The sequence below is a fragment of the Gossypium raimondii genome, chromosome 13 (assembly GCF_025698545.1).
Source record: "Gossypium raimondii isolate GPD5lz chromosome 13, ASM2569854v1, whole genome shotgun sequence".
In the NCBI taxonomy this organism is placed as follows: domain Eukaryota; kingdom Viridiplantae; phylum Streptophyta; class Magnoliopsida; order Malvales; family Malvaceae; genus Gossypium; species Gossypium raimondii.
The window spans coordinates 29899650-29926158 of NC_068577.1; the positions used below are offsets into that span (position 1 = coordinate 29899650).

Sequence of the window (26509 nt, forward strand, 5' to 3'; positions counted from 1 at the left end):
TCCGGAGAAAATGGACGGAGGTAAAATCGAGATGGGCTGATTGCGAGACACATTCCCAGATCCGGATGAAGATTCAACCGAAATAGAAAGAATCTGGTATGCTCGGGCATACATTCTTCAGTTAATTGGAGGTTATCTGATGTCAGACTTGTCACAGAGCCGCGTACATCTAAGATGGCTTTTGAAACTCGTTGATTTTAGAGCAGCCGGTGAATTGAGTTGGGGGTCTACCGTCTTGGCCACATTATATCGAGAGATATGTCGGGCGACGCGACCATGAGAGCAAAAATCGGAGGCTATCTGTCACTACTGCAGTCATGGGCACGGTTTCGCTTTCCATTTCTACGTCCTCGAGTGGACCACCCATATACATTCCCACTCATAACGAGGTAAATTTTATATTAGAGTTTACAATTATTATGTAGATATTTAAAAATAAAAGTATGCTAAAAGTTTATTTAATTAGGTGGAACCATCCGACAAGTCATGCTCTATTACCTACAGAACTTGAAGATATACGGCTTCTATTAGACCAACAGTCGGAAGCACATATAAGTATTAAATCAAATTGATATTTCCATCATTTGCTAGTCGATTGGTAATTAGTACTTAGTATTTAGTATTATGTATATAACTAATATTTCTATAATGTTCATATAGTTTCAATGGACACCATACGAGGATCCGGAAATTCGGGCAGTAATTCCGGATGAGTTCTTACAAAATCCACTAGCTTGGCACATGAAAGTCGTGTTGATCAACTACGCAACCGTGGAGCCGCACCAGTCAGACAGAGTGCTACGACAGTTTGGATGTAGACAACCGATTCCCATGGATCCTGAGGTGTTTGACGATCAAAACAAAGTCGACCTTCGGTAATTTAATACGGATTGGCCGAGATACTTGTTCGAGTACATGGAAATATGGGAAGATCGGTATGAATATATACCTACTTGGGAACCAATCATCGTTCCAGAGTTAGCGTGCGTTCCGGAATACATGCCATGGTTTAAGATCCATGGCAAGCCGTATTTACTGACGCCAGAGGAGAGGCAGCGGCAAATACGTGTCCAAAGGAAAATGCGCGGGCCTCTAAATCCAAGACGACAAGACGACTAAGGCAGCCCTTCAACGAGGCCCAGACATTCACCCGGCTCATCATTAGCGGCCATGTAATCACCAGGCCCAACGAGAGCACCGACACAGTCACCCGACGCAGCAGTTCAACCGATGATACCCACGCAACCGCCTTTTCAAATGATGCTAGGTGCGTTTTCTAGCCCTTATATGTATCCTTTTCCGAGTCTTATGGCAAGTTAGAGCCAAATGCCCGGTTCAACTCCATTTCCTGTTATGCCGAGTGGACCGCTGATGTATAGGCCAGCGGCGCACGAGGGATCGCAAGAGGGGCTGTCGGGGAGCTCTCCTTTTTACCAATCCCCACCAACGTATGGGTTTCAAACACCGTCGCCGTTCGTGATGCAAACACCTCCACATATACTATTCTTTGAAGGTGGATCATCGTCCCAAGTCCGACAACCAGATACCGTACTGAAAGAACCAGAATCCCCTCCGGAGGAACAACAACCACCGCCGGAAGCTAGACAAAGGAGGAATCCAGTGTATAACCGTCGACGGCTGCCATGTGGCACTAAATTCCCCGGGCATAGACAATGATTGCCGTATTTAAAAATATTTGTACAAATATTTTGAATATTTTGATATTATTTTATGTAATAAAATAGAAATTTTTTTGAGTTATTTTGATATTATTTGATGTAATTTAATAGAAGTTTATTTGATGTAATAAAATAGAAATTTTTTTGAGTTATTTTGATATTATTTGATGTAATAACATGAGCTTAATTAATTTGTACAAATATTTTGAATATTTTGATATTATTTGAGAATTATACTAACCATTAATACAATTATCAGTTAATATTTTTACATTCATATAATGTTAGATTTGAAAAAATGTTTTGACTGTTACTAACAATTAATAAATTATCAATAAATAATTAAAAAAATATAAATTATTTACAATTACATTCAACTATTTCGATTAGGACATGATCGGCTTGTATGGCCTGGATTCTTACACCATCCGCACAACTTCTGTTGACTGGCTATTTCTCGAATATCCATATTGTTACGTATTCTAGTCGAGCAAGGTCGACCCTTTGGTTTACGACGCAATTCTCTATCAGGTAATAGCTTAAAAGGAGCAAGAGATACGGGCGGCCACTTACGTTCATCTGAGACCGGTGGGAAAACGTGTCTCTAGACGTTTTACATGTTTTCTAATTTGTACACTTCATCCACATAGCTCATCGGATCCAGACGGAGATTCTAACAAGCTGCAATAACATGAGCGTATGGATAACAAAGTGCATCAAACATCCCACAGTCACAAGTCATATTTCACAAGTGTACACGATATTACCCGCCAACAACACCTTGGAGCGGTCAGTCAAACTCTGTCACGCGAAACCATAAACTGTCTCGATCGTGACACACTATGTGCATGGTGTTTGCCCTTGCCTTGGCCTTATTAATTTCTTGAACTACCTTACTGCACCATACATGGCCTCCCTGCATCTGGCCTGCATAACTTGCTACTCACTTTGGAAATAGCGCTACCAAACGAAAATATGTCTCTCACACAACCGATGTTATCGGTAGATGGTGCGTTCCTTTAAGAACAGAATTTATGCATTCAGCCAGGTTCGACGTCATATGGCCATATCGTAGGCCGCCGTCGTATGCTTGTGCCCACTGTTCGAGACGTATGTTACAAAGGTAGTCCGCCCCTTCTCCGTTAATTGAACGTAAAATTACCAACATCTCGTGAAAACGGTCTTTATTTATTTCATACCCTACCAATATAAGGTCATAGCGAATAATTTATACCACTTCTAACAGTAAAACTAATTCAAATTGACAAACGAAATAACATAGATATAGACTAAATACCCATGTTGGTCACTTGTTGTTGTTCGCTCTTAGATAGATATTGCCTGTAGTAGTTCGAAGCAATATCTATGGTGTGTGCGCTGCCATAAGCTTCCCTATCGATCAAATGTAGCTAGTATACCGGCGCCCAGATCTGAAATAACACAGATATCAGGTTGGGGCACACATGCCTCCTTAACCTAGAGAGAAAGAAATCTCAGTCATCAGACGACTCCCCCGGTGTTATTGCAAATGCAATTGGAAGAATTCTCCCACCGCCATCCTGTGCCACTGCAAGCAATAGCTGATGAGTATACCTACCGAACATAAATGTACCGTCAATTTGTACCAAAGGCTTGCAGTATGGAAATGCGTCTCGGTATTGTTTAAAGGTCCAAAACAGGCGTTTGAACACTTGGCATCCACGTAGCAATGGCCGTTGTAGTACGCATGTTCCGTTTCAAGGTCTGTGATGGCACCTGAGGCGTATCTCTCTAGCACCTGACACCACTGCCATATTTCATTATATGAGGCGTCCCACCCACTATGCATCTTCTCTAACGCCTTTTGCTTAGCTATCCAAGCCTTGCGATAAGAGGGCGTGTACCCCATTTGGCTACGAATATTGGCAATTAACACCGACACTGAAGTCCTGGGATCTACTTTAACCGTGGGCAGTATCAAGCTAGCTAACATAGCTGAATCCATCTTGGGATGATCTTGTGAAACACCTATAAACCGAGTATATTAAATAATGCAACATTGCATGATAAAAGTATTATTCGGAAACCGTCAATACTGTACCTGCAGCACATGTATGTGGACCTTTGTACTTTTTAATCTCCCACAACCCTGTCATTTTCCTTAACGAGGCGTAGATTTTCCATGAACATGTGTCGTCTTGGACCGCACACTTCACCTTAAACTTATCAGATTTGGATTTAACAACGTGGTAGTTAATGCCGTTTTTGATGCTATGTTGTTTCAAAGCACCAATAAAACTATCCTTGTTGGTAAACTGATTACCAACTTCAAATTCACCGGAATCTACCCCCGAACTTGTACGATCACGCAACCGGTGTGGTAGATTTGGAAACTCTAACGCATCATCTGCAGATAGATCGACATTATGCATGTGGGCTGGATGTGAGTATGCTCTGAATCATGGATTTTCTTCTTCATCTGAACTCCTTTCAGCATCTTCAAGTTCTGTTGGAATAGGCTCCAGTGCAGAAAATAAGCCAACTTCTGCACCATCCGGCCCAGGCTCTCGAGGTGGATCCACATCGGAGTCATCTTCTAACCCACAATCATCTGCAGCGTACGAGGTCCCCTCAACGGTTGACGTCGTAGGGAGTACATCATCCCTTCTTCTGGGCATTTGATAACGTCCCCAATTGGATGTAGATTGCCACCCACTAGAACTTGATGTCGTTCCCCAGTATGTATTTCCAGCATCAAACATCGAGCCACTGACTTACATGTCCCATCCACCGACAGAGTTCTTGCAGGGGATGTGCATTCGACACCGCTACCAAACATGGGTTGTTTCATATTTTGTAACCCGCTAACCGAGTGTCGGCCAGGGGTCGTGTATACATCTCGAACACCGGTCGCAAGTACATCATTTGGCGATGTAAATTGCACATATAACTCAATATAAGGTGCTCCACTAGCAAGATGAGTCTACACATTGCCTCCAAGCTACGAACACCTTTTATGTCAAACGAGTCATATGTCACCGGATCAACAGAAGAACAAAATCGATACGTGATAGACAGAACTTTCATTGGCGTCGTTCCGAAAATTTTACGCCTAATTCTTTTACGAAGTTCTGTCAAATCTATGTTCTGGTTAGAAACCAGCCGCATATTATTTTCCGACAAAAAAACAACACCATTCTCGGTGTGGCAAACCTCACCATCGTAGTAAATAACAGCACTAATACATTCACTCATATTTGAAACTCTAACCTTCTTAGCCTCTCTAAATTGTTTTTGCTGTGACTTATGCATTCTGAGAACATTTTTTGCCTCATTTATAGCCTCAGCCCAAACATACTATTGTAGCAAAAGCGCGTCCACGTGGGTGCGATTTCACAAATTCTTCTCATAAAGCATCCTGGTAGAAGCGATTTTATACTATTTTCTTAGAAACGTCAACTCGAAATTATTTCTTCCAGGACCAACTGTAGCAAAAGCGCGTCCACGAGGGCGCGATTTCAAAAATTCTTCTCAAATAGCATCTTGCTTGAAGTGTTTTTTATACTATTTGCTCAGAAACGTCAACTCGAAATAATTTTTTCAGGACCTACTGTAGCAAAAGCGCGTCCATGTGGGCGCGATTTAACAAATTCTTCTCATAAAGCATCCTGGTAGAAGCGATTTTATACTATTTGCTCAGAAACATCAACTCGAAATTATTTCTTCCAGGACCAACTGTAGCAAAAGCGCGTTCAGGAGGGCGCGATTTCACAAATTCTTCGCGTCCACGTAATTTAATTTTAATTAATTAATTAATTTCTCTCCGAAGCCCTAAAAATCTGAAAAACCCTAAAAAACCTAAAGTGGGAAACACCGCGAAATCGCGTCCACGTCAGCGCGCTTTGCTGATGTGGACACAAATCGCGCTTTCAAGGCCACGCTTTGTTCCCATGTCAGCAAATCGCGCTGACGTGGACGCGATTTAGGGGAAAAGGGTCCATTCTGGTAAATAATAAAATACTGGGCCCATTTCGGTAAATTTTAAAAAAAAATTGGCTTTTTTTGGTATTTTGGCCTAGTTTTTGTTTAAGTAATCTTTTATATTTTAACTGATGTATGCACGAATGATAAAACTAGTATATAAAATACAAACAAAATTTGTGAAAATAGTTGCACTCCAAAATTATTTAACAAAATGTATTAAATTCTATGGTTAAAGAGAGTAAAATTCGATTCAATTAAAAAAAATCGAATTTCGAGTTATTCGAATCGATTTTGAGTCAAGTTGAATTTTACAATTGAATAATAAATTTGTGTAAATCTTGTTTGGTCCTGTCAACTTTGAAAATGAAAAATTAGTTTCTCTCTTAACAAAATTACAAAAAAGATTCAAAATAATTTTCAAAAGTTCAAAATATTTATAAAATTTCAAAAAATTTATAAAAATCTAAAAATTATATAAAGAAAGTTAAATTTTAAAAATTTTCTAAAATAATAATTTTGGAGACATAAATAAGTAAAATTAATTATTCAAGCTTATCATATTAAAGTATCTTCTTTTCTTTCTTTCTTTTTTTGTTTGAAAAAGTTTTCATGAATATATGGTGTCAAATTTGTGTGCTCTAACATTGAATTGGTTATATTGTAATAATATTTTAATTTGACATATTTAGTTTTTTTTAATTTAACTCGAAAAATTTAACTCGATTCGAATTTCATTTCATTCGGCTTGATTCAAAAAAATTTCAAATCAAGTTAAGATGATAAAACAGGACTCATGAATTCGATTAATTCGAAAATTTTCACTCGACCCAATCGAATGTTTACCGCTATTATTGAGTTCAAAGCACTGACTTGCTCGTTCTATTTTCCTCTTATTTTGATTTTTGTTCTCATGTTTCATTTTATGGTTAAAGTATTATAGAAGCCTCTATATTAACAGTTAGATTGTATTTTTGCTCTCTCTATTTAGAAAAATATTAAATAATAATTTTTAATAATAAGAATTAATAAAAAATAAAAATAAATGTAAATTGGGTTATGGTAATATGGATTTTTTATTTGGTTTCACTCTATTACCGCCAACTCTTTGTCTCAGCTTTATACTCGGTCTATGAAATTGAGCCCAAATTACTTTTAACCTTAAGGAATTAGGCATCTTTCAGTACTTCACTGTTTCCTTGAGACTTAAGTTCAGTCCTCTCATATAATTTGCCAATTGCCGGTGGCTTTCCCTCACAGGCTTCTGCCATTCTACCTTAATTCTCAAGGTGAGTTGAGATCCCTCTTTCCTACTTTCTTCATTTCTTGTGGGGTGATGATGGTGTATTTTTTTACACTGTTTTTACGATTTTCATATATTCTTCGTGTCTTCTCAGATTGTGCTTTTACTTAGCTTTTTACCTCTCACTACACTCATAATTGAGTCAAAGGGGATTCGATAAAAGAGAACTACCTCTCTTTCCTTTTTGCGTCTTCTACCCACAAATTTGCTAAAATGATTCATGAATAAAACATTTAAAAACATCTGCACCATCTTTTGCACACTTTTTTCCTATTCATTTTTTGTGCCATTGTTTTTCATCTTATATTAGGCCTCAAAAACAAAATTTGTTAGATTCTTTTGTTTTCTATTTGCTTGTTACACATTTAGAATTATAGGAAATATTCATGGCATCACGGCTGCAAATCGAGGGCGATGCCTCAGTGCTGCTTCGAGTCACTCACTCCAACCTCAAAAGCTTCGCCGCTGACATTCGCTTCTCTCTTCAGGTTCCATTTTTATTAAACAATTTCTTTAACTTAAAATTAATTACTCCTGAGGTTTTATTTTTATTTTTAAAAACAAATTGATTTGTTTAAAGATGAGCGTGGAAGCAGTGAAAGATAAGCTATGGAAGAAATGTGGGACTTCAGTAAATTCAATGCGGTTAGAGCTATATGATGATTGTAAAAATAAACTTTGTGATTTAAGTGATGATTCAAGACCTCTCGGTTTCTATTCTCCACTAGATGGGTTAGCCTTTCGCCCTTTCTCCTTTTATTTTTATTTTCATTGTTAACTCTAATTTTATAGATTTTCGTATTAAAAACATATCAATTATTTCCTTCTGAGTCCTTTTTGCTGTTACAGCTTCCGAATACACATTATAGATCTTGATCCTTCATCGGTAACTTCGGGAGGGTGGCTTGAAGATACGTCATTAGTCGAGAAGTACTCGATTTCTGAAGATGAATACAATAAACGTTCCGGTAAGTTAGTTACCTGCATAAGTTGATTCTGCAATGTTATTGACTTAAATTTGTTATCCTCCACATTTGTTTCCTTTTAATTTACCATTTATTTGTTTGCAATGGTTTGAACTTTTTTGTTGTTTCAGGTACATTTAGGAAATTCAAGGAACAGATGGCATCTCAAAATCCATCAGAATTTAGGAATAAAGTAAGTATATCTTATTTCATATATTCTCACACACACATTTACATATCTATACATACATAGATACATGTGTATGTGTGTATGTATATATATATATATGGGGTAGCTTTAAGCTGTTATTAATAGCTGCAACTAATATTATATTTAAGTACGCACAGGTTCCTAATGCTTATTACAAAGTGAAATCATGTATATATTGCTGCTATTTCTATCTTAGTCATGCTTGATGGTTTCATTTACAGATGGCAGATGACTACATGGAAGACCTCTGCTCAAATATCAAGGTTGGTTGTGTATTTATTTTTAACTTTTTCATATGTACTTAGCATCTTTTGCAGCATATTAAAGTACTGTTTTGGTCTCTCACTCTTTTTAAAGGAAGTAAAGTAGTCCAATTCCATGTGTGTGTGTGTGTTGAAGAAAATGTCATTTATTATTAATTACCTTTGGACATTGGTAGTTCAAGAAGAAATTATTCAATATTTGCCTACCATCTTGACAATGGTTTTGTACTGATGAAAGAACTTAATAAAGTCAGTAGTGGCTAATTTATTTCTAGTGTTATCATCTTTACAGATCAGAGATTAGTTAGTTTTTCATTTGTGATTTTCCCTTTTTGAAGTGCCAAGTGAATGATCTTTAAAACCTATATTCTTTTGTTGCTAGATGCTTAAGGGAAGCAAATGAAGATCATAGACTGATTGATAGGGTACTTAAATATAGTGGAAAATAAATTCAATTAATTCAGTACTTCATGCTTGATAATGCTCACCCACTACTAAATGTAGTTTTTTGTGTATATAACTTCTAGGATAATGTTTTGTATATTTTCCTAGAGTGAAGAACCATGCTATTTTCCCTCTATTTCTCAACGTCACGATTATCTTCTGTTATTTTGCCTGCTCGCTTCCACTTAAGTGCCATATGTATTTTCACATTGTCTCAAATCAGGTAGGAGACAGATGTGAAGTTGATCCAGGGGAGAAAAGAGGTGTTGTCAAATATGTGGGTCGAGCAGAAGCATTAGGGCCAGGCTTTTGGATTGGAGTTCAATATGATGAGCCATTGGGAAAACATGATGGAATGTATGTAAACTCTATATTCTTATTTTCTTAATGTTCTATTCAATTTTGCAGTAATGTTCTTGTTGTATGGCACTTCTATTTGTGTGTGTGTGTGTGTGATAGAAACTCCTACAAGGATTGGATTTTTTGGTCTATTATATGTCTTCCTTAAAAAAAATGGTACTTAATTTATTCACGTTGAAGGTGATTAGAATTTTTCTCTTGACGCAGATGCATTAAATTGGCTATCCTATTTGGATGTTTATTAGATAATCTACCTTATTTGGATGCACTATTTGTTTTCATTTGTTAAATTATCTATTGGTCATACTGCAGAGTGAAAGGAACTCGATATTTTCAATGCCCTCCACTTTGCGGTGCAATGGTTAGGCCTGACAAAGTAAAGGTTTGTATGCAAATATGTTAAGTGCTGTAAGCATTCTGGGGTTATTCTGTGGCCTTCTCAAGTTCAAATATTTTAGGTAGATAGTCCTATTATGAAGCATTCTGCTCCAACAAATTGAATAAACTGCAGGAGCTTACCTTTAAGTTTAACCCTTGGCAAAGTTTCTTGCCCACTCGCATCCTGCTTTTTTTTTTTTCTATCTATGGACCTTTATTGCAACGGCTCGTAATGCACGTATATCCATGATAGTATTGCAGACTTTAAGAAAGCAAGTTTACTGCATTGCAATGCATTGTCCATAACAACTTAATAGTATTATTTGTTTATTTTGTGTTTCCTTCTAATTATTATAGCATAACTAAAAATGGAAAAATAGCATTAATATTGATTGGTATTTGATTTATAGTAATGGATGGGACACGGGAAAAGTGATAGGAAGAATAAAAGTGGGAATAAATGTTGTACATATTGGTCAGATTATATATTAGGGAACCCGATACATACGTTTTTTGCTCTGAAAGATTTGGATCTTTGTTGAGTATCTAACAAGTCTATCCAAACAGCTGATGGACTCTATTTTTGTCTAAATTCTTCTTTTTCCATGAGAAAATATATTACATATATGTTTAACAGGCAGCTTAATCGTTTTTCATATCCGAAGTCCAAGAGGTGTATTCTGACAGTTAAATATTTGGAGTCTTCTACCTGTTTTACCACTTCTATTTATTTGTAACTTAGAATGGAACTTGTTTTTTGCAGGTTGGTGACTATCCTGAACGAGATCCCTTTGAGGAGGATGAGATATGATGTGGTCGCAAAAGGGTACTGCTGCATTTTTTGTTTCCATGCAGTATCAATAACCTTACAGAGATTGACAATGATATTTGATTTAAATTGGGTGTGGGACTGACGTGTGAGATACGAAACTCTTAGAGAGATTATACCGGAGCAATACTTTCCTAGAATCTACTGGTATTAATATATGGTTCTTATGTCTAAATAGTATATCTTCGAGTTCTTCCTAGAATCTACTATTATTGATATATGATTCTTCCGTCTAAATTGTAGATCTTCGAGTTCTTTTTAAAATAGTTTTTGAATTACTTGATTTTGTAGCTCAAGATGTAGTCATTTTCGTAGAATAATGTGCATTTTTCCTATGGAAAGTTCAAGATCAATTGAATAGGTTTTATGGGGGTAATTTTGATTTGACTTTTCGAAATCTCCGAGTCCTTTTTGAAACGGTTTTTGAAACATCTAATTTTGAGGTCTGTTGGTTGTCATGCAAATCAGTTTCAACTTGTCAAAGTAGATCAGAACACAAATGTACTAGAGTATCAATGATTTATTATTCTTAATTATTTGAGTTGATTCGAACCATGATTTCACGGTTTTTTTTAACAGAGGAAAGCTTGTAGACTAAGGTGGTGGTGCTTCATTTTGGTATGTGTTCAATGGCTTATAATGTTTGGTTATACCAAAATGTAAGTTATAACATTTATATTTATTGACTACATCTATCAAACTAATGACTGAACCATCAAGCTGTGGTTAAGGTAAGTCTAATTATGGTTATACGGTAATAGCATTGAAAATGAAGACAACTTTAAGTATTAGCTTATTTATTAATTGCATTGGAGGAATTTGGTTATGTGGTTAATTGAATGAATATGAGGGTACGAGTTTATATTGAAATGAATAATGGGATGAATATGAGATCATATATTAAAGTATCCAAATTTAATATAGCTTTATAAGTAAAAATCAGGTATGTTATGTGTTCATAACATTATGGGTATTTAAGGTGAAGTCCGAATTTTAATAAGAATTGTAATGCAATTTCACCATCATCTTAGTTAATATTTTTATAATTTTTAAAGAATTAAATTAAATTAAAATCATATCATTTGGGTAGAGAGAAATTTTACTATTATTAATATATAATTCTATACATTTTAAAAAGTAAAAAAAAAAACCCAATTTTGGTGTAGGCCCTGCCTCCCCCTAACTGGTATATAATATATATTGCCTTTAATTATAATTATTTGGAAATGCCTTAGTAAATTGGTGGTAGAAAAATAGTGGGATAAATCGACATGCCAACTAGAATTTTAATAGTTCTATGGATGTGTGTATAGGTGAAGGGTCTATATCTAGCATTTTAGTGCGTCCATTAGAGTGTAGGTTAGACACATTCCGATATCCGGCTATATGGTTTCACCGTTATGTTATGCCGATATCCTAGGAAAATGGTTTAATTAGAATTATGTGTTTATAATGAGATAAGGATTGGTGTACGAATTATAGTCAGTATCATGGTGGACGTACTGCTTTCCATATCACCCTCTTTCAATGTATCATTTTGAATTTATCACTATTGTTGGAAAACATTTGATAATAAAATTAAATAAATCTCTTGGTTGAAATGCTAAACAAAAATTTTGAAAAAGTTGATGACATGCATTCAAATGCCACGACACCCAATAAAAAAACTTATCAATTATATAAATTATTCTTTAATAAGATTCACAAATGCAATCCATTGTTAGACAAACTCAAAAAAACAAGCAAAAAAAATATTTCATAAATTAAACAATAAGATCATCCCATACTATGTATAAATAATAATAATAATAATTTTAATTTTAATTTTTTATAATGACCGTTACTCCTTATTCCGACCAGTATGGGCAAAATTAACCTGTACGTATCGATAAAACCAGTATCAATCAGAATTTGCACCAGAACGGAACCTAAAATTGTTCCAATCTATTTCCGGAACAGAGCGTTCCAGCCGATATGAGTGGTACCAGAACGGCACCGAGTACCATGGTTTATACCATAACCATATGAGAATCAACTCCTTTAATAAATGTTATAATTAGATTCAGATCAGTCGGAAATGACTGTTGTCGGTCCGGGTTAGGGCTGCTTCATATATATATATATACAAAATATGTACAGGTTGTCGGAAAGTTACTGGACAGGATCTACGCTTGGGCTTGTTGTGGATCAGGTAGTTTTCTTCAGCAATATTGAAGTAGATGAACGTTCTAATTTGGCTGCCGACCAAAATGGGCCATATCTTGATTACGTGGAATGCCTAACCCATACGGTGAAGCTGGACGAATATAGGGGTTAACAGTTGCTACTTGAGGTCTATAGGAGTTAATAACTGGTCCATCAGTCCGAGCACGCTTATTGCTTAGCCCTTGCGGTTGAGCCCCCGGTGTGGTAGCATAGATCCCACCGTGAAACTGCCCTTGCGGTTGAGCCCCCGGTGTGGAAGCATAGATCCTACCGCGAAACTGCCCCAGTGGTTGAGTCCCCAGTGTGGAAGCATAGATCCCACCATGAAATTGGCCTAGTGGTTGAGTCCCCGGAGTGAAAGCATGAATCCCACCCTGAAACCGCCGTTGAGCTGCAAGAACAGGACTCGGTTGATTCCAGGGCCCAGAAGGGATCACTATTGGCTCAACTGCAGGGGCAGGGGCTGGTGCAGAAAATGTCATGTTCATCTTTTGCATTTCTAGCTCAGCGATGTAATTCTCAATGACCTCAACTGGCATACACGATTCAAGCTTACAATCTTTAATGCATTCAATTACGGATTTCAAAGCAGCAATCTGTTCATCTGTAGCCTTTTGCTGCCAAAGACAATCATATCCAACTGTTTGTATCATTTATTGTAAAACCGGTGCAAGTATATAATGCAAATTAAACTATACTATCAAGGATATATTAACACCTCAATGAATTGTAAGACATTACCCGAACTTCAGGCGAATTCTTCCCAATCTTGCAGCGTTGACAAGCCACCTTGTTTACATCCTGCAAGAATAAGGTTAAGAGCTGTTTTGGTTGGCACTTATCCTTGCAATCAAATGCACAAACAAATCTAACAGCTTCGATATACTGCTTCCTTTCTATTAGACTTTGAATGAATCCTGTTACATAAAAACATGAAATTGTAGTCTTCATCAATCTGTCAATCTCAATATACAGATTACAAAAACATTTTAGTCTCTAGGTTTTCTATTTGATTTCTACATTTTTATATTGAAGAAAAAAGTTTAAGAATGAACTAAGATCGAGAAAAATAGCATGAACATAAGCACGAAAAGTATAGAAGATGCCTGCATAAACATACAGAAGAAAATGATAATGTTCATGTACGGTTATACAATCAAACAAGAAAATGAATACGCAAACTAAGAATTCAGTAAATTTTACCAGGAATCATATCTGTAAGTCCAAGGACCCGGCATACATTTCGAGCCTGCTGGTGTTGAGCAGTAGTGCCAAGAAGTTTGAAGATTTCATCTCTATTAAAAGAGGACACTAATCCAAAAGCAGCAATAAACTGCAAAAAACCCAATATTTCGATATAATTGTCTGCATTCAGTTTCATCCTTGCTTTCCACTCGCTTGCCAACTTCAATGCGTCTGCTTTCACCTTAGGTTGTACATGCGGTGAGACTTGCAAAAGTTGCTCCAACATAAGGAGAGAAATCTTCAGAGCACTTTCTTCGAATCCTGTCCCACCCTTCTTCTTATGTTGAGAAGATATCCATAGCATTAGATCTAGAACAAACTTGGCTGGATCAGGTGACATTTGAAGAGCACTCAGAACTTCATTCTTTCTCAAATCTGGCTCATCTAAATGCTTATTGAGGATCCCCTGCAAATCCATTCCATCCATTGTAGCACCAACCACAAGATCAGCAGACAAAGCTTCACTTGCTCTGCAAATGATAAAATTTTCCGGATTTTCCATCTTTATTTGATTAGGGATGATGGAGTTCACTAAGCACATGCAATAGAGAAGAAAAAGAGAGAGTTTAGTAAGAAAAGCAAAGTCTTAATTCTGCATTGCAATTACTAAAACATTTATAGCAGTGATGAGTTATTTCCATACGAGCATTACATATTTATATCAAGAAACTTTCTAAGAGCCAATGGCGGTAAATTATATCTCCAAGGTATATACAAGTTTTACTTTAGTAGACTGCGACACCACGGACAACAAATGAGATTTCCTCACTTTATAACTAGAACAGCTAGAATAAAAAATGTCCTTCACAGGGTTGTTAAAATAGCGGATGGTTGCCCTAATATAGCAAAACATAATCATGTCACCTACAAGCCACCAAGCTTTCAAAATCTCCATATTGGCCATAGGTAGTCACTTCAACCATGGTTTTGAAATAGTAAACACAGTGAAATAAAGAGACTGAAAGTAAAAGACGATGAGCATGTCTTATGGTGCTCCACAACCACATAAAAAGAACAAAACACATCCAGTTTTGGTCATGTACAGATACCTGAAACTTATATGCAAGTCTGACTAACATAGCTATCGGTGAATGGATACATAAAAATAGAGAATACACCTGATTCTGTGTTAGCGATTCCAACAGCCTGCGAGAAGAAAGAACTAGGATTCTTGCTGCTCACTTGAGAGTGAAGGCCATTAGATAGTTTCTTCTCTTTCAATTCGAGTTCTTTACTTCTCTGTTCAAAAGCCTTTTGGACGGAACCAAATCGATTTTCCCTCAGTTCAAACTCCTTGACACGACCTTCAAATTGCCTCTTTTCTGTTTCCAGTTTTTCCAAGCCTTCCTCTAATGATCTTTTAAGCAAATCAAGATGCTTCTCCTTCATGTTAGCCTCCTGTAGGCGTTCACCGCATGCCTTTTCGACTAAATCCAGTTGCTTTTCTTTTGACTCAAGCGTGCCAGAGAGTTCCTCTTGAGATTTTTGTATTGCTTCAAGCTGCAGTTGTTTTGATTCAAATTCCTTGGTGCACTCCAAGATTGAGTTTTTAATTGAGGTAAGCTCTTCCTCCTTTGCTTCGAGCTGCTTGGAGCATCCTTCAATTGATATTTGGACCAAGCTGAGTTTTTTCTCTTTCAAATGGAGTTCTTGACTGAGTTCTTCCGTGGACATTTGTATAGCATTGAACTCTTGGTTTTTCAATTCGATATCCTTGGAACATTGTTTCACCCTTGCTTCAACTGATTTGAGCTCCTCCTTTGTTGATTCAAGTTGTTTTTCTCTCCTTAGAATCAATGTTTGGAGTGAACCAAGTTCATCATCTCTTGAATGAAGCTCTTGCAAGCGATGCCTAATTTTTTCATTGATCGACCCCAATTTCTTCTCCTTATAATCAAGTTTAGCAGCATGAAAACAGATAGATTTGTCAAGTGCTTCATATTTTTCCCTTTTGGCTTCAAGTTCTTCCTCATAATCCTGAATCAAGGACTTGATTGAATCTAGTTTTTTCTCATTCTCATTAAGCTGTTTGCACTGGTCCTCAACCATTTCTTGGCTTTGAACAAGTTCAGTCCGTTTCATATCGAGTTGATTAGAGCATTCCTTTATCGAGTTTTGCAAACATTCCAACTCCTCTTTCAACACATCAGTTCCATTACTGGATTTTCGAATTTGTTCATCAACCAAAATCAATTGTTTCTCCTTCCCTTCTAGCTTCTCACAACATTCACTTATCAACTTTTGCACAGAACACAATTGCTTGTTCTTCAAACTAAGCTCCTTAGAACAATCCTCAACCCATTTTCTAACCAAATCCAACTCCTGATTTTTTGATTTAAACTCCGATGAACACTCTTCCAGCAATTTCCGCTTCCGATCAATTTCCTCTTCTTTAAACGTAAGCTCAACATTACATTCGTCAACCTTTTTACTCAACAAACTTAATTCAATTTCTTTCAAACCAATCTCTTCTTGTCTTTCCCTCGATACTCTCATAGTAGTTTCAAGCTCTTTTTCTCGCAACTCAAAAACAGCAACCCTTTCCTCAATTTTCTGTTGAATCGAATCAAAATGACTCTCCAATTCTTTCCATTGTAAAGTAAACAACAGAACTGAAGACGCTAGACCATTGGCTTGCTCAAGTGACTTACGAAGGTTCTCCCTCTTTAACTCACCAAGTTTCAACTCTGTCTTAAGATCCTCCATTGAAGGAACCCCCCCAAACAGAAACTTTTCCACTGTTAAAAAGTATATAAAACCAACAATTCCAAAATCCGGCTGCCAAAAAAAGGAGCAAGTTTTGAGCTTTTTTTTTTCAAAAAAATAGTCTGTTATTTTAAATGGTTTAAGAGAAACTCAAATGCAAAACCCAGGTTCAGAAACCAAAAAGTACAGGCCATATTCAAAAAAACGTAAAGCAATGCAAAACAGAGATATAATGGACAATGCGAAAGGAAGAGCAGAAAGTGACGAACCTAGTTAAGGTTTTTGGCACAGTTTAAAAGAAACAGAGAAACCCTAAGGTGGGAAGAAAGGGAGGGATTTTTTTGTATGTAACTTTTGATGGTACCGTGGCGAGAAGCTTTTGTTAACGACCAGAATTATTTCTGCGTAAGGAGTCTTTTCCTTTTCTGCCCAGACTAGCCCCTGCCCACATTTTGACAGGTCTTTGATATAAATTCCGTTAAAATATTCCATTATTAGTTCCTCTACTTTTACCAAATTTGATATTTAATCCCTATATTTTAAATTTTAAAAGGTCTAATCCAATCATTCTTACCTTTTGTAGTCTTCGCTAAAATTTTTTTAATTTAATATACTTATTTTCTATTGACATGTCATACAACAACAACCTAATTAATATGCTAAACTTGACAAATTTTTACAATAATTTCTAACGATTATAATTATTAGACTTTAATTTTTAGATATAAAATTTAAGAGGATTTAATTTTCAAGTTTTTAAATATAGAAACTAAATCTCAAATTTTATCAAAATATAAAATATTTTAACTAATAAATTTTAAAAAGTTGAACCGGTCCGAGTCTAACTCCATTCATATTTAGTGTCTGTTTAGTAGTGCTTACAAAAAACACTTTTAACTCCAAAAGTACTTTTAAAAGAAAAGTTGTGCTAAACAAGTTGTTTTTGGTTGAAATTTTTTGCCTTAAAAAAGAAGTTAAAATTTTTTGTTTTTCCTCTCCCAAAAGCATGTTTAGTGTTTAATTACTTTTTTATCCTCCAATAACATAATATTTTTTAGTGTTTAATTACAAATATATTAAAATCATTAGTTAAAAATTAAAAGATATTTTTAAAATAATAATTACAAATATTTAATGGTCATATTTAAATATTTAAAATATAGTTTATATATTTTAATTAAATTTTATAAATAATTAATATTTATTGCTTAAAATATTTAAAATTTATATTTCATATATTAAAATATTAACAAGTTATAATAATTTTTATATTCTTATTAAAATATAATAATATTAACTAATTTAAACATTATTTAAATGTATACTTGTTACTTGATAATAATATGTCTAAAATAGACATTTTATTTCTCAAAAGCACCTAAATACTCAAATTTTAAACCAAAATTTTCAAAAGTACTTAAAAGCATTTTTCTACAGCACTTTTCAAAAGCATTACTAAACTAGCCCTTAGTACCACATAGCCTTGATTCATATTTTCATAAAAAATTTTTGCTAAAAGTCCTCTTTATTCAAGAAAAGAAAAAATTCCATAAAAATTATTAAAATATTTTTGTTAATAAATGGCATAATGAATTTTTAGCCCTCCCACTTTACAAAAAAAAAATTATTTTAGCCCTTTTATTTAATTTTCACTTCTTTTAACCCTTAAACTTGTATTTTTTGTCAAATCACCCAAAAATAGATAGAAAAGTTAACATTCACTAACTTTGTTGACATGGTGGCATACGTATGAATTGTCACGTGGATGACATGTCAACATTTATTAAAATTTAAATAAAATTATTATAATTATTATACTTTTAATAATTTTAATGATTTTTAATTTTAAAAATATTTTTATATTTTTAAATTTTAAATTTTAAATTTTTAAAATTAATTAAATCTTGACACGTCATCCATGTGTGTGCCATGACATCAAAGTTAAAAACAAACTTTTCTATCCATTTTAGAATGATTTGATTAAAACGAATGTTTAAAAGCTTAAAAAAAACAAAATGAATGAAGGGTTAAAATGACTTTTTTGTAAATATGAGTGATTGATTAATAAGTCATTATGCTTTTTAAATTTTGGATAATTATTTGGTATATTGAAGTGCAAATTTTTAACTCCTTGAGCGAGATTTAGAATTGAGATTTTGTCACATGTTCTTTTAAACTACACATATAGTCACTCAACTATAAAAACAAATTCATTTAGGTACCAAAAATAAAAAAATTTTGCAATTTAAACACTCGAGTTCCATAGTTCAGTCATTTTGGTCACTCCCGTTAAAAACACAAACAAGCTGACGTGGTAGTTAAAAAAATAAGTATAATAACAAATATAACCCTAAATTTTTACATATTATATTGATTTAGTTATAAATTTTTTTAAAATAACCATCAAAATTTATAAATATTCTTAATTTAATTTCTAAAAAAATTTAATATATATAAATACATAAATATTTTAAAAATATATAATAAATTTTAATTTTATATTAATATTATTAAATAAACTAAAAAACCCAATAACGAAACTAGGGGCTGGAAGGATCCTGGCCACTCCTAAAACAATTTTCCCCTTCCCCCACCCTTGTCATTGTCCCTTCCCTCCCATCCCTGTCCCTCTCCCCTACTGTCTCATCTCCCTCCCTCGATTGTCTCTCTCCCTCTCTACTGGTCTTCTACTGCAGCAGCAACAATAGCTTGAAAGAAATGATACCAAACATAGAGATAATAATCATTATCCTCCTCTCATATATGTTCACGAAAGCCATGCCATACTAACAATGAGCCGACACCATTGAGACCAGACGTGACGAGAGAAAGAACCAATGCTATCTTGTTCGAAATAAATCCAACAAACTGAACTATTGTTGGGTTGTAATACATGACAGTATTGATACCTGAAAGCTAATACGCAACCTGAACTGTCACGGCGTCACCCTAGCATAGAATCCCCTTCGCACAACAACATTGCTTAAAGCCCCTTTTCAATTTTGCTATCAAATTATCCACAATGGCTTGTTCACCAGCTTTCTTTGCTTCAATAGAGTTTCTAAGTGCAATTTGGTATCCGAGCCAACGCTCCAAGATTTTCTTTTATTGAGAAGCCTAGTTGAAAAGAAAGAGAATTTTTATAAAAATGAATTCCAGACCTTCTACTACAAAAGCACCAATCGCCTTACCTTCTTTCCCTTTAAAATCTCACTCTACAAAGAAAATATCCTCATTATATGAGGTAACTTACTTTATAGAGGAAAAAAAAGTTCAAACTACAGATCTACCACTTGTAAATCCATACTCTACCTATCAAAAACCTAGTTACTCCCCAATAAAGAGTATAAAGTCACTAATCAGTACCAGTCGTAAGAATGTTCGAGAATATGTTCAGTCCTCAAAGTTCGACAAACACTTGATTTATGGAGGCCAGGAAGAACAATTTGTCACTCTTGAGGTTCCTTCCAATTTTCCACAAGATTGGGTTCAACATGGATATTCACATATCCATTTTGGTGCAGTTAGATTAACTTCAATTATCATGGAAAATCTAGGAAACCAGTTGTGTCCAGGATTGCTCTGTTGGATTCCAGATATAAACGATATTAGGATGCCTGTATTGGGACAATTGAAGCCGCTTTAAGCTCAGGAATAACGATGGTAACTTTATTTCCTAATTTTACCATGTCCCTTCAAGATCCAAACTTGTTGGATGCCTTAAAAGTCCAAATCCAGATTATTGGAGCTAAGATGGTCGAATCAGTAGTAACAGCAACCCTTCACTATCAAATAGTGTATAGGGTTCAAGATCACGCCTTTAAGCTGTCACACCATGGTTCTGAAGATTCCCTTCTCATTTATGTTAATACCAAAGAAGAGTCTTACTGTGTGCATGTGCCAAAACAAATACCCAAGCAAGAGTTGTTGAAATTTTTGCCAGAAATGTGGGTAACAAATTATGAGCAAATCAATCAGCATGATCATGATCAACCTATAAAATCAACCAAAAGCCAGATCATCACCAAATCAGACGAAACCAGTGAAGTTCGATTTGACCACGGTTATCTAAGACCACAAGTTATACCACCAATTTTCCTAACACAGTTGATGATAAAACCTTTCCAACCTGGAAGTCCAGGACCAGAATCAACTTTTATAGAGAGTTTTCAAGCAGATGGAAAACCTCTATATTATTTTAAAGACCCTGTTATAGGACATTGTCCATGGGATATTAATTGTTCCTGTGAACTATGTCATGAGCTAAGTTTTGATGATTGGGTTGCAGGCATGGATAATGAAGTTTACAAGCCTCACAAGAAAACATTTCACAAGAAATCAACACAGTTTGATTTTTACAAATGGTGGATAAATGGTGATCCAAATATTGGTCCTCTGGAGAAGATAATGGAAAATTTGTTTATCTTGTTGATTATTCTGCAGAGAGACTAAAAAAACCATCAGAAGTTAAACATCAGTCTTCTCCACCACCTCCACCACCAAAGAAAGATCCTCAAGACCAACAAAAATGGTTGGTTAAGCCTTTAAAGCAGCCATGTTATAAGAGGATCAACAAATGGGTTCAAAAACAAAATCAGATTCAATTTAGTTCCTAACAAGCCCAGATTTCAACTCCATCTCAGACAAATCAAGAAGTATGCATGTATCAGCCAGCATTTTCTTATAATTAAGATTTTCTGCCTATTACAGAATTTTTAAAAAATGAGTATGTTCATACTCCAAAAATTCCTTCAAAGTTACAAGCAGATCCAGAAGGAAAACCAGTCAAAATAACGACGGCAGAAGCTACTCTCAATTGGCAGACAGAAAATGCTTTGGCTTAAAATTTAGTTTTGAGGAAAATAGACTAGAAAGTCAATCAAATTGACTCAAAAGTCTCCAAAGTTGAAGCCAAGACTGATGAAAATTCAAAGATGATTAAAGATCTTATTCAGCTTTTCCAAAAATGACTGAAAGAAGTAGCCAAATAACTAGTAGCGCCAGGCCAATATTTTTTTCTCTCACCTTGCACACAGAGAAAAAAGAAATGTAAAATCTCAAAAAACAGATCCGGATATTAAAGGAAACAGGGAAAATACCACCTCCTAACCCTTCCAGGAATGGTATTAAACTATTTCCTTCAATCAGACAGTTGGATACTCCTCCATCATCCGGAACTCAAAAAATAATTTTCCTCCTCCTAAAGAAAAGAAAAAACCCAATACTTATGATCTGTTTTTACAAATCAAGGCCCAGAAAGAAGCAAAGAAAAAAGAGGCAGAAGAAAGAAAAAGGCAAAAAGAAAAAGCCTTGGGAAAAGACCTGTTGAAGAAGAAAACACAGAAAAAGTCATTTTCCATCAAGACAGGTATCAAAATCACTGATGATTCAGAAATAAAAACTTTCTAATAGTAATCCTTTATTTTGAAGGATTATAATCAAGAAATGCTTCCAAAAATATCTATTTTACAAGAGCCTGAAGAATCTCCCACTAAAAAATCATCTTCATCAGAATCTAATTTAGAAGATTTTGAATCTTCAGATATCAATTTAGATCTACAAGTAATGGCCACAACTCAACCAAATGTAAAAGTTGAAATGTCAGATGATGAAGAAATGAGTGAAGCAGCTGAACCTTCAAATGCAAGACATTCACCTCTTGTTTCGAGTGGAAAGATGATTTTCACTCTAGATGATATTCCAACAAACAAATGGCCAGAAAGACTGCAAGAATTCCATGCTTGGTTAGAAACCAAAAGACTAATAGAAGAAAGTCATTATAACATCCTGATGGAATTTGTTTCCAGATTCCCGGGGATGCTAAAAGACTGGTGGAATTCTATAAGCCAAGAATATCAAATGTAATTTTTAGTGTTGACAGATTTATCGCAAGGGATCAAGATTATTCATAATCACTTTATTGGAAGTCCTGAAGATCTGTTGACTCTAAAAAGAAGAAAATTCTCAAGAAAAGATGTTGCTATACAAAAGAAGAGATTTGTCAAAGCATTTTTATGCAATAACTAAACTCTTTTGCGCCCTTGGGTTAGATCCAAGTCTCAAATAAGCAGTGCTTGTATCCATCCCTGATCCACTCCAAGTGGTAGTCAATCACAGCTTACAGAGACGAGGTAAAAACATCATCAATTTAACTATTGGAGAAATCCAGCAAGAAACTTATATTGCTCTTGAAGACTTGTGTAACAGAAGAAAAGTCTTTAAGGATTATCTTTATGGTGATAGGATGTTAGACAAGGCCTGTGATGATTCTTATCTCAAAATCAAATGTGGCAAAGAAAAATCTTGTTATTGCCCTACTAGAAAAAAAAAACATTTCAGAAGATTCAAAAATTTTGCTCCAAAGATACCTAGAAAGAAAAAATTTAGATGGAGATTTCTTAAGAAGAAAAGATCTTCTAAATAAGTTAAATTAACTCACTGTTATATCTGCAATCAAAAATGACATTTTACAAAATCATGCCCCAACAATAAAAAAGGAGCAAAAATGATCCAGTAAATACAACGAGAATCTGGAATAAAGTTCGACAAAGATAATGATCTTGAGTCTTTATTCTCCATTGATGAAGAGCCGAATGAGCAGTCACTATGTACAATTCAAAGTCTTGAATACAGCGACTCTGAGTTCTCATCAAGTGAGATATACATGATGCAGTCAATACTCTCAACAACCCAAGTTTCTATTCCCCATATTCCAGTTTCGATCTATCTTGATAAATACAGTAAGACTATTACTGTTATTGTTTTTATTGATACTGGAGCAGCAAAAACAATCATGAATCCAGAAATTTTGCCATCAGAATGGTGGAAACCACACCTTCGTTACTTCAACTTTGCAGCAGACAAAGTATTTGCAATACATTTGGTGAGCAAACCCATTAAAATTCAGTTTTTTTCCAAGATGTGCTGTGACTACAACAGTTTTAGGGTCAAAACTCCCAAGTAAAGATCTTGTTGTTGGTTTTGATCTCTATACAAAAGCCAAACAATTAAGAATCTTGCCTGAAGGACTAAGGTATAAACAAATGTTTGAACCTTTTGTCCAAATCCCTAAATTGTTCATAGTCCACTCAGAAAAGATCCAAGAAGTCATTGAAGAATTGAAGGAAAGATCTTGTGCAGACTCTCATTCAGAATTTCTTCAAAAATGTAAAAACTCATTATGGAAAAATTCTGAATTTTTTTTATCAAACTTTCTTTTAAAAGGAATGAAGATATCAATCCTACCAAAGCTAGTCACACTGGAATAAATCTAGAACATCAAAAACTAGCAGAAGAAGAATGTCAGCAGTTGCAACAACAAGGATTGATTGAAGTTTCAGATTCACAATGGGCATGTGAAGCTTTTTATGTCAACAAAAGATCAGAATAAGCAAGAGGAAAATTGAGGCTAGTAATTAATTATCAACTTCTTAACCATTTTCTTCAAGATGACAAGTTTCTTTTGCCCAACAGAAATTCACTATTCTCCAGTCTAGCAAAAACAAAAGTTTTCTCCAAGTTTGATCTAAAAGCAGAATTTTGGCAGTTGGGCATATATCTAGAAGACAGGCCTAAGACGGGTTTCTACATCCCAAATAAACATTTTCAATAGATAGTAATGCCTTTTGGGCTTAAAACTGCTCCATCACTATATCAAAAGCCATGATAAAGATTTTTCAACCTATTATCGATCAAGCCATGATTTATATTGATGATATCCTTCTTTATAGCCCAGATCATAAACAGCATGCCAATCTCTTGGCTCGATTCAAACAGATAGTCCTTCAATATGGAATCATGCTCTCAGAAAGAAAATACAGACTGACAGAGAAGAAATAAAATTCATTGGTATGAATCTTAAAGATGGAAAATATCAGCCTGGTAAACATATTTCAGAAGAATTGCAAAAATTTTCAGATGAAAATCTATCTAAGAAACAAGTTCAACAATTCTTAGGAATTGTAAATTATCTCAGAGATTTTATTCCAAAAATCTCTAAATTTACAAATCTTTTAAGAAAAATGTTAAAAAAAAACTCCTCCATGGAATGCCAAACAAACTCAAGCGATCAAAAAGTTGAAAGAAGAGTTACATAATTTGCCACCTTTACAGATTTCATCAGAAGGCAAAAGAATTTTGCAGACAGACGCAAGTGATAAATACTGGGGACCTGTACTTTTTGAAGAAAGAAATGGAAAAAGAAAGTTGTGTGGCTATAAAAGTGGAAGATTCACCGATGCTGAGGAGCTGTACTTTTTGAAGAAAGAAATGAAAAAAGATAGTTGTGTGGCTATAAAAGTGGAAGATTCACCAATGCTGAGATCCATTACCATTCCACTTTCAAAGAAATGCTTGCAGTAAAGAAAGGTATATCTAAATTTGAATTTCATCTTATAGGAAATCACTTTCTTGTTGAAATGGATATGTCATCATTTCCTAAAATGCTAAAATTCAAACAAAAATATATACCCCATCCTCAACTACTCAGATGGTCAGAATAGTTTTCCAAATATTCTTTTGATGTTAAATACATTAAAGGGAAAACCAATGTTCTTGCTGATATTTTATCAAGACCCCTTGAAAATTTCATGATAAGACCTTCATCATCAAAATTCAAGAAACTTCAACCTCAACCTTATTCTTTTTCTATACCTTACCATCCAAATTCACACCCAGAACATCCTCTGGAAGTGTTGAGTCTATTCATAGAAAAAAGATTCCACAAAGAAGCCAGAAATATGATGTTTTCTTACCAGTTTAGTGTCTTTCGAGATTTTAGTGGATTATTTCTTAAACCATTGGGACTTCATGAAGAATATCCATTTATTCATCCACTTAAAATTTAATTCACTGAATTTCCTGATGAATTAAAATGGATGATGTGGTATTTGACACACCTGTTTCATATTGGAATGGAATTCTTCATTGAATATCTTTTACATTTTCTGACTATGGCGGCCCAAGATGAAATTAGTCCAGAGATGAAGAATTTAGCCATTTTCTTTAAATGGTTTTACCCTTTAGAACAATGGATTGACATGATCATGAGAGAACAACTCAAAGATACCAGGTCACAATATATTGTGATTATTTTTTTACAAGCCTCAGTATTTTATGCAGAATGGTCCAACAACACAATTAGGGTCATTCCCTAGTGCCTGGACACATAAAACATATTTTTCAGAGGTTAGTTCAAATCCTTATAATGATAAGGATTTACAAAAATATTTGTGCCAGGTAAATAGAACTATTCCTGCAGACATATGGCTATCAGGAGATGTATTAGTACCATGGGACATAAAGATTGAACCACCGTCACCTTATCAAGAACAGTTGAAAGAGGCATTAGAAGAATACCAGTCAAACATACCAGATCCAAAAGAATGGTCACAAGCCTATCCATGGTTTCTAGTAATGCCATTCAAAGTACACCAGCTTGGACTAATTCTCAAGAAAAGACATCACCTATGGATGAAGATGACAATTTTTACAATTCAAGTGATGGTCTTAAACAACAGATTGAACAGATGGAGATAAAATGCTACAGAGCTAAAGAAGAAAAAGTAAAAATGATCGAAGAATTAAACCTCACTTCTGATGTCAGCACAGACTATGAAAGTGACTGGACGTATGTTTGATATAATGTTTGTACTAGTCAAAAAGTTGTTTTTTTTATTGTATGAGTCATTAAAATATGATGTTTCAATATGTTTCTTATGTAAAAGTAACAGTCAAAAAGTAGGTTTGTCTTTAGTCATAAAAGTATGAGTCAAAAAGATGTTTTATTTGTTATAATAGTCATTAGGTTTATTTGTCTGTTATGTAAAGGAGATTTCTCCTTATCAGATTTGCCTGTAAAAATCAGGATAAGTCCAAAAGTCTTCTTTTCAAAGTTTTCCTATAAAGGAAAACAATTCTCAGATGTAAAGAGAGAACTTCAATCGAAGTTTTTATAAATAAA

At 34.8% G+C, this 26509-nt stretch overlaps 3 protein-coding genes across 5 annotated transcripts; 2 read left to right on the top strand and 1 right to left on the bottom strand.

The window, feature by feature from the left end:
- The first annotated feature begins 6781 nt into the window (after positions 1-6781).
- Positions 6782-11196, top strand: LOC105783955 (tubulin-folding cofactor B). 3 transcript variants are annotated; one of them, XM_052626332.1, is made up of 10 exons: positions 6786-6928; positions 7312-7430; positions 7523-7674; positions 7792-7910; positions 8039-8100; positions 8340-8381; positions 9049-9182; positions 9498-9567; positions 10327-10389; positions 10972-11196. In XM_052626332.1, the coding sequence occupies exons 2-9, from the start codon at positions 7329-7331 to the stop codon at positions 10372-10374; spliced, it is 729 nt and encodes a 242-aa protein (XP_052482292.1). In that variant the 5' UTR covers positions 6786-6928; positions 7312-7328; the 3' UTR covers positions 10375-10389; positions 10972-11196. The 3 variants fall into 3 exon arrangements, with proteins under 3 accessions (XP_012465130.1, XP_052482292.1, XP_012465129.1); XM_012609676.2 differs by lacking the exon at positions 10972-11196 and having other exon boundaries at positions 6782-6928; positions 7320-7430; positions 10327-10670; XM_012609675.2 differs by lacking the exon at positions 10972-11196 and having other exon boundaries at positions 10327-10670.
- A 1219-nt stretch (positions 11197-12415) lies between these two features.
- Positions 12416-16982, bottom strand: LOC105783329 (FRIGIDA-like protein 5). Its single transcript, XM_012608717.2, has 5 exons — positions 16818-16982; positions 14961-16620; positions 13801-14373; positions 13339-13514; positions 12416-13214 (listed from the first exon to the last, which is right to left on the bottom strand). Exons 2-5 carry the CDS (start codon positions 16546-16548, stop codon positions 12621-12623), a joined length of 2931 nt encoding a protein of 976 aa, XP_012464171.1. The 5' UTR covers positions 16549-16620; positions 16818-16982; the 3' UTR covers positions 12416-12620.
- A 3226-nt stretch (positions 16983-20208) lies between these two features.
- On the top strand, positions 20209-21000 carry LOC105781506 (uncharacterized). Its single transcript, XM_012606041.1, has one exon. The coding sequence runs from the start codon at positions 20209-20211 to the stop codon at positions 20998-21000; it is 792 nt and encodes a 263-aa protein (XP_012461495.1).
- Positions 21001-26509: the final 5509 nt, after the last annotated feature.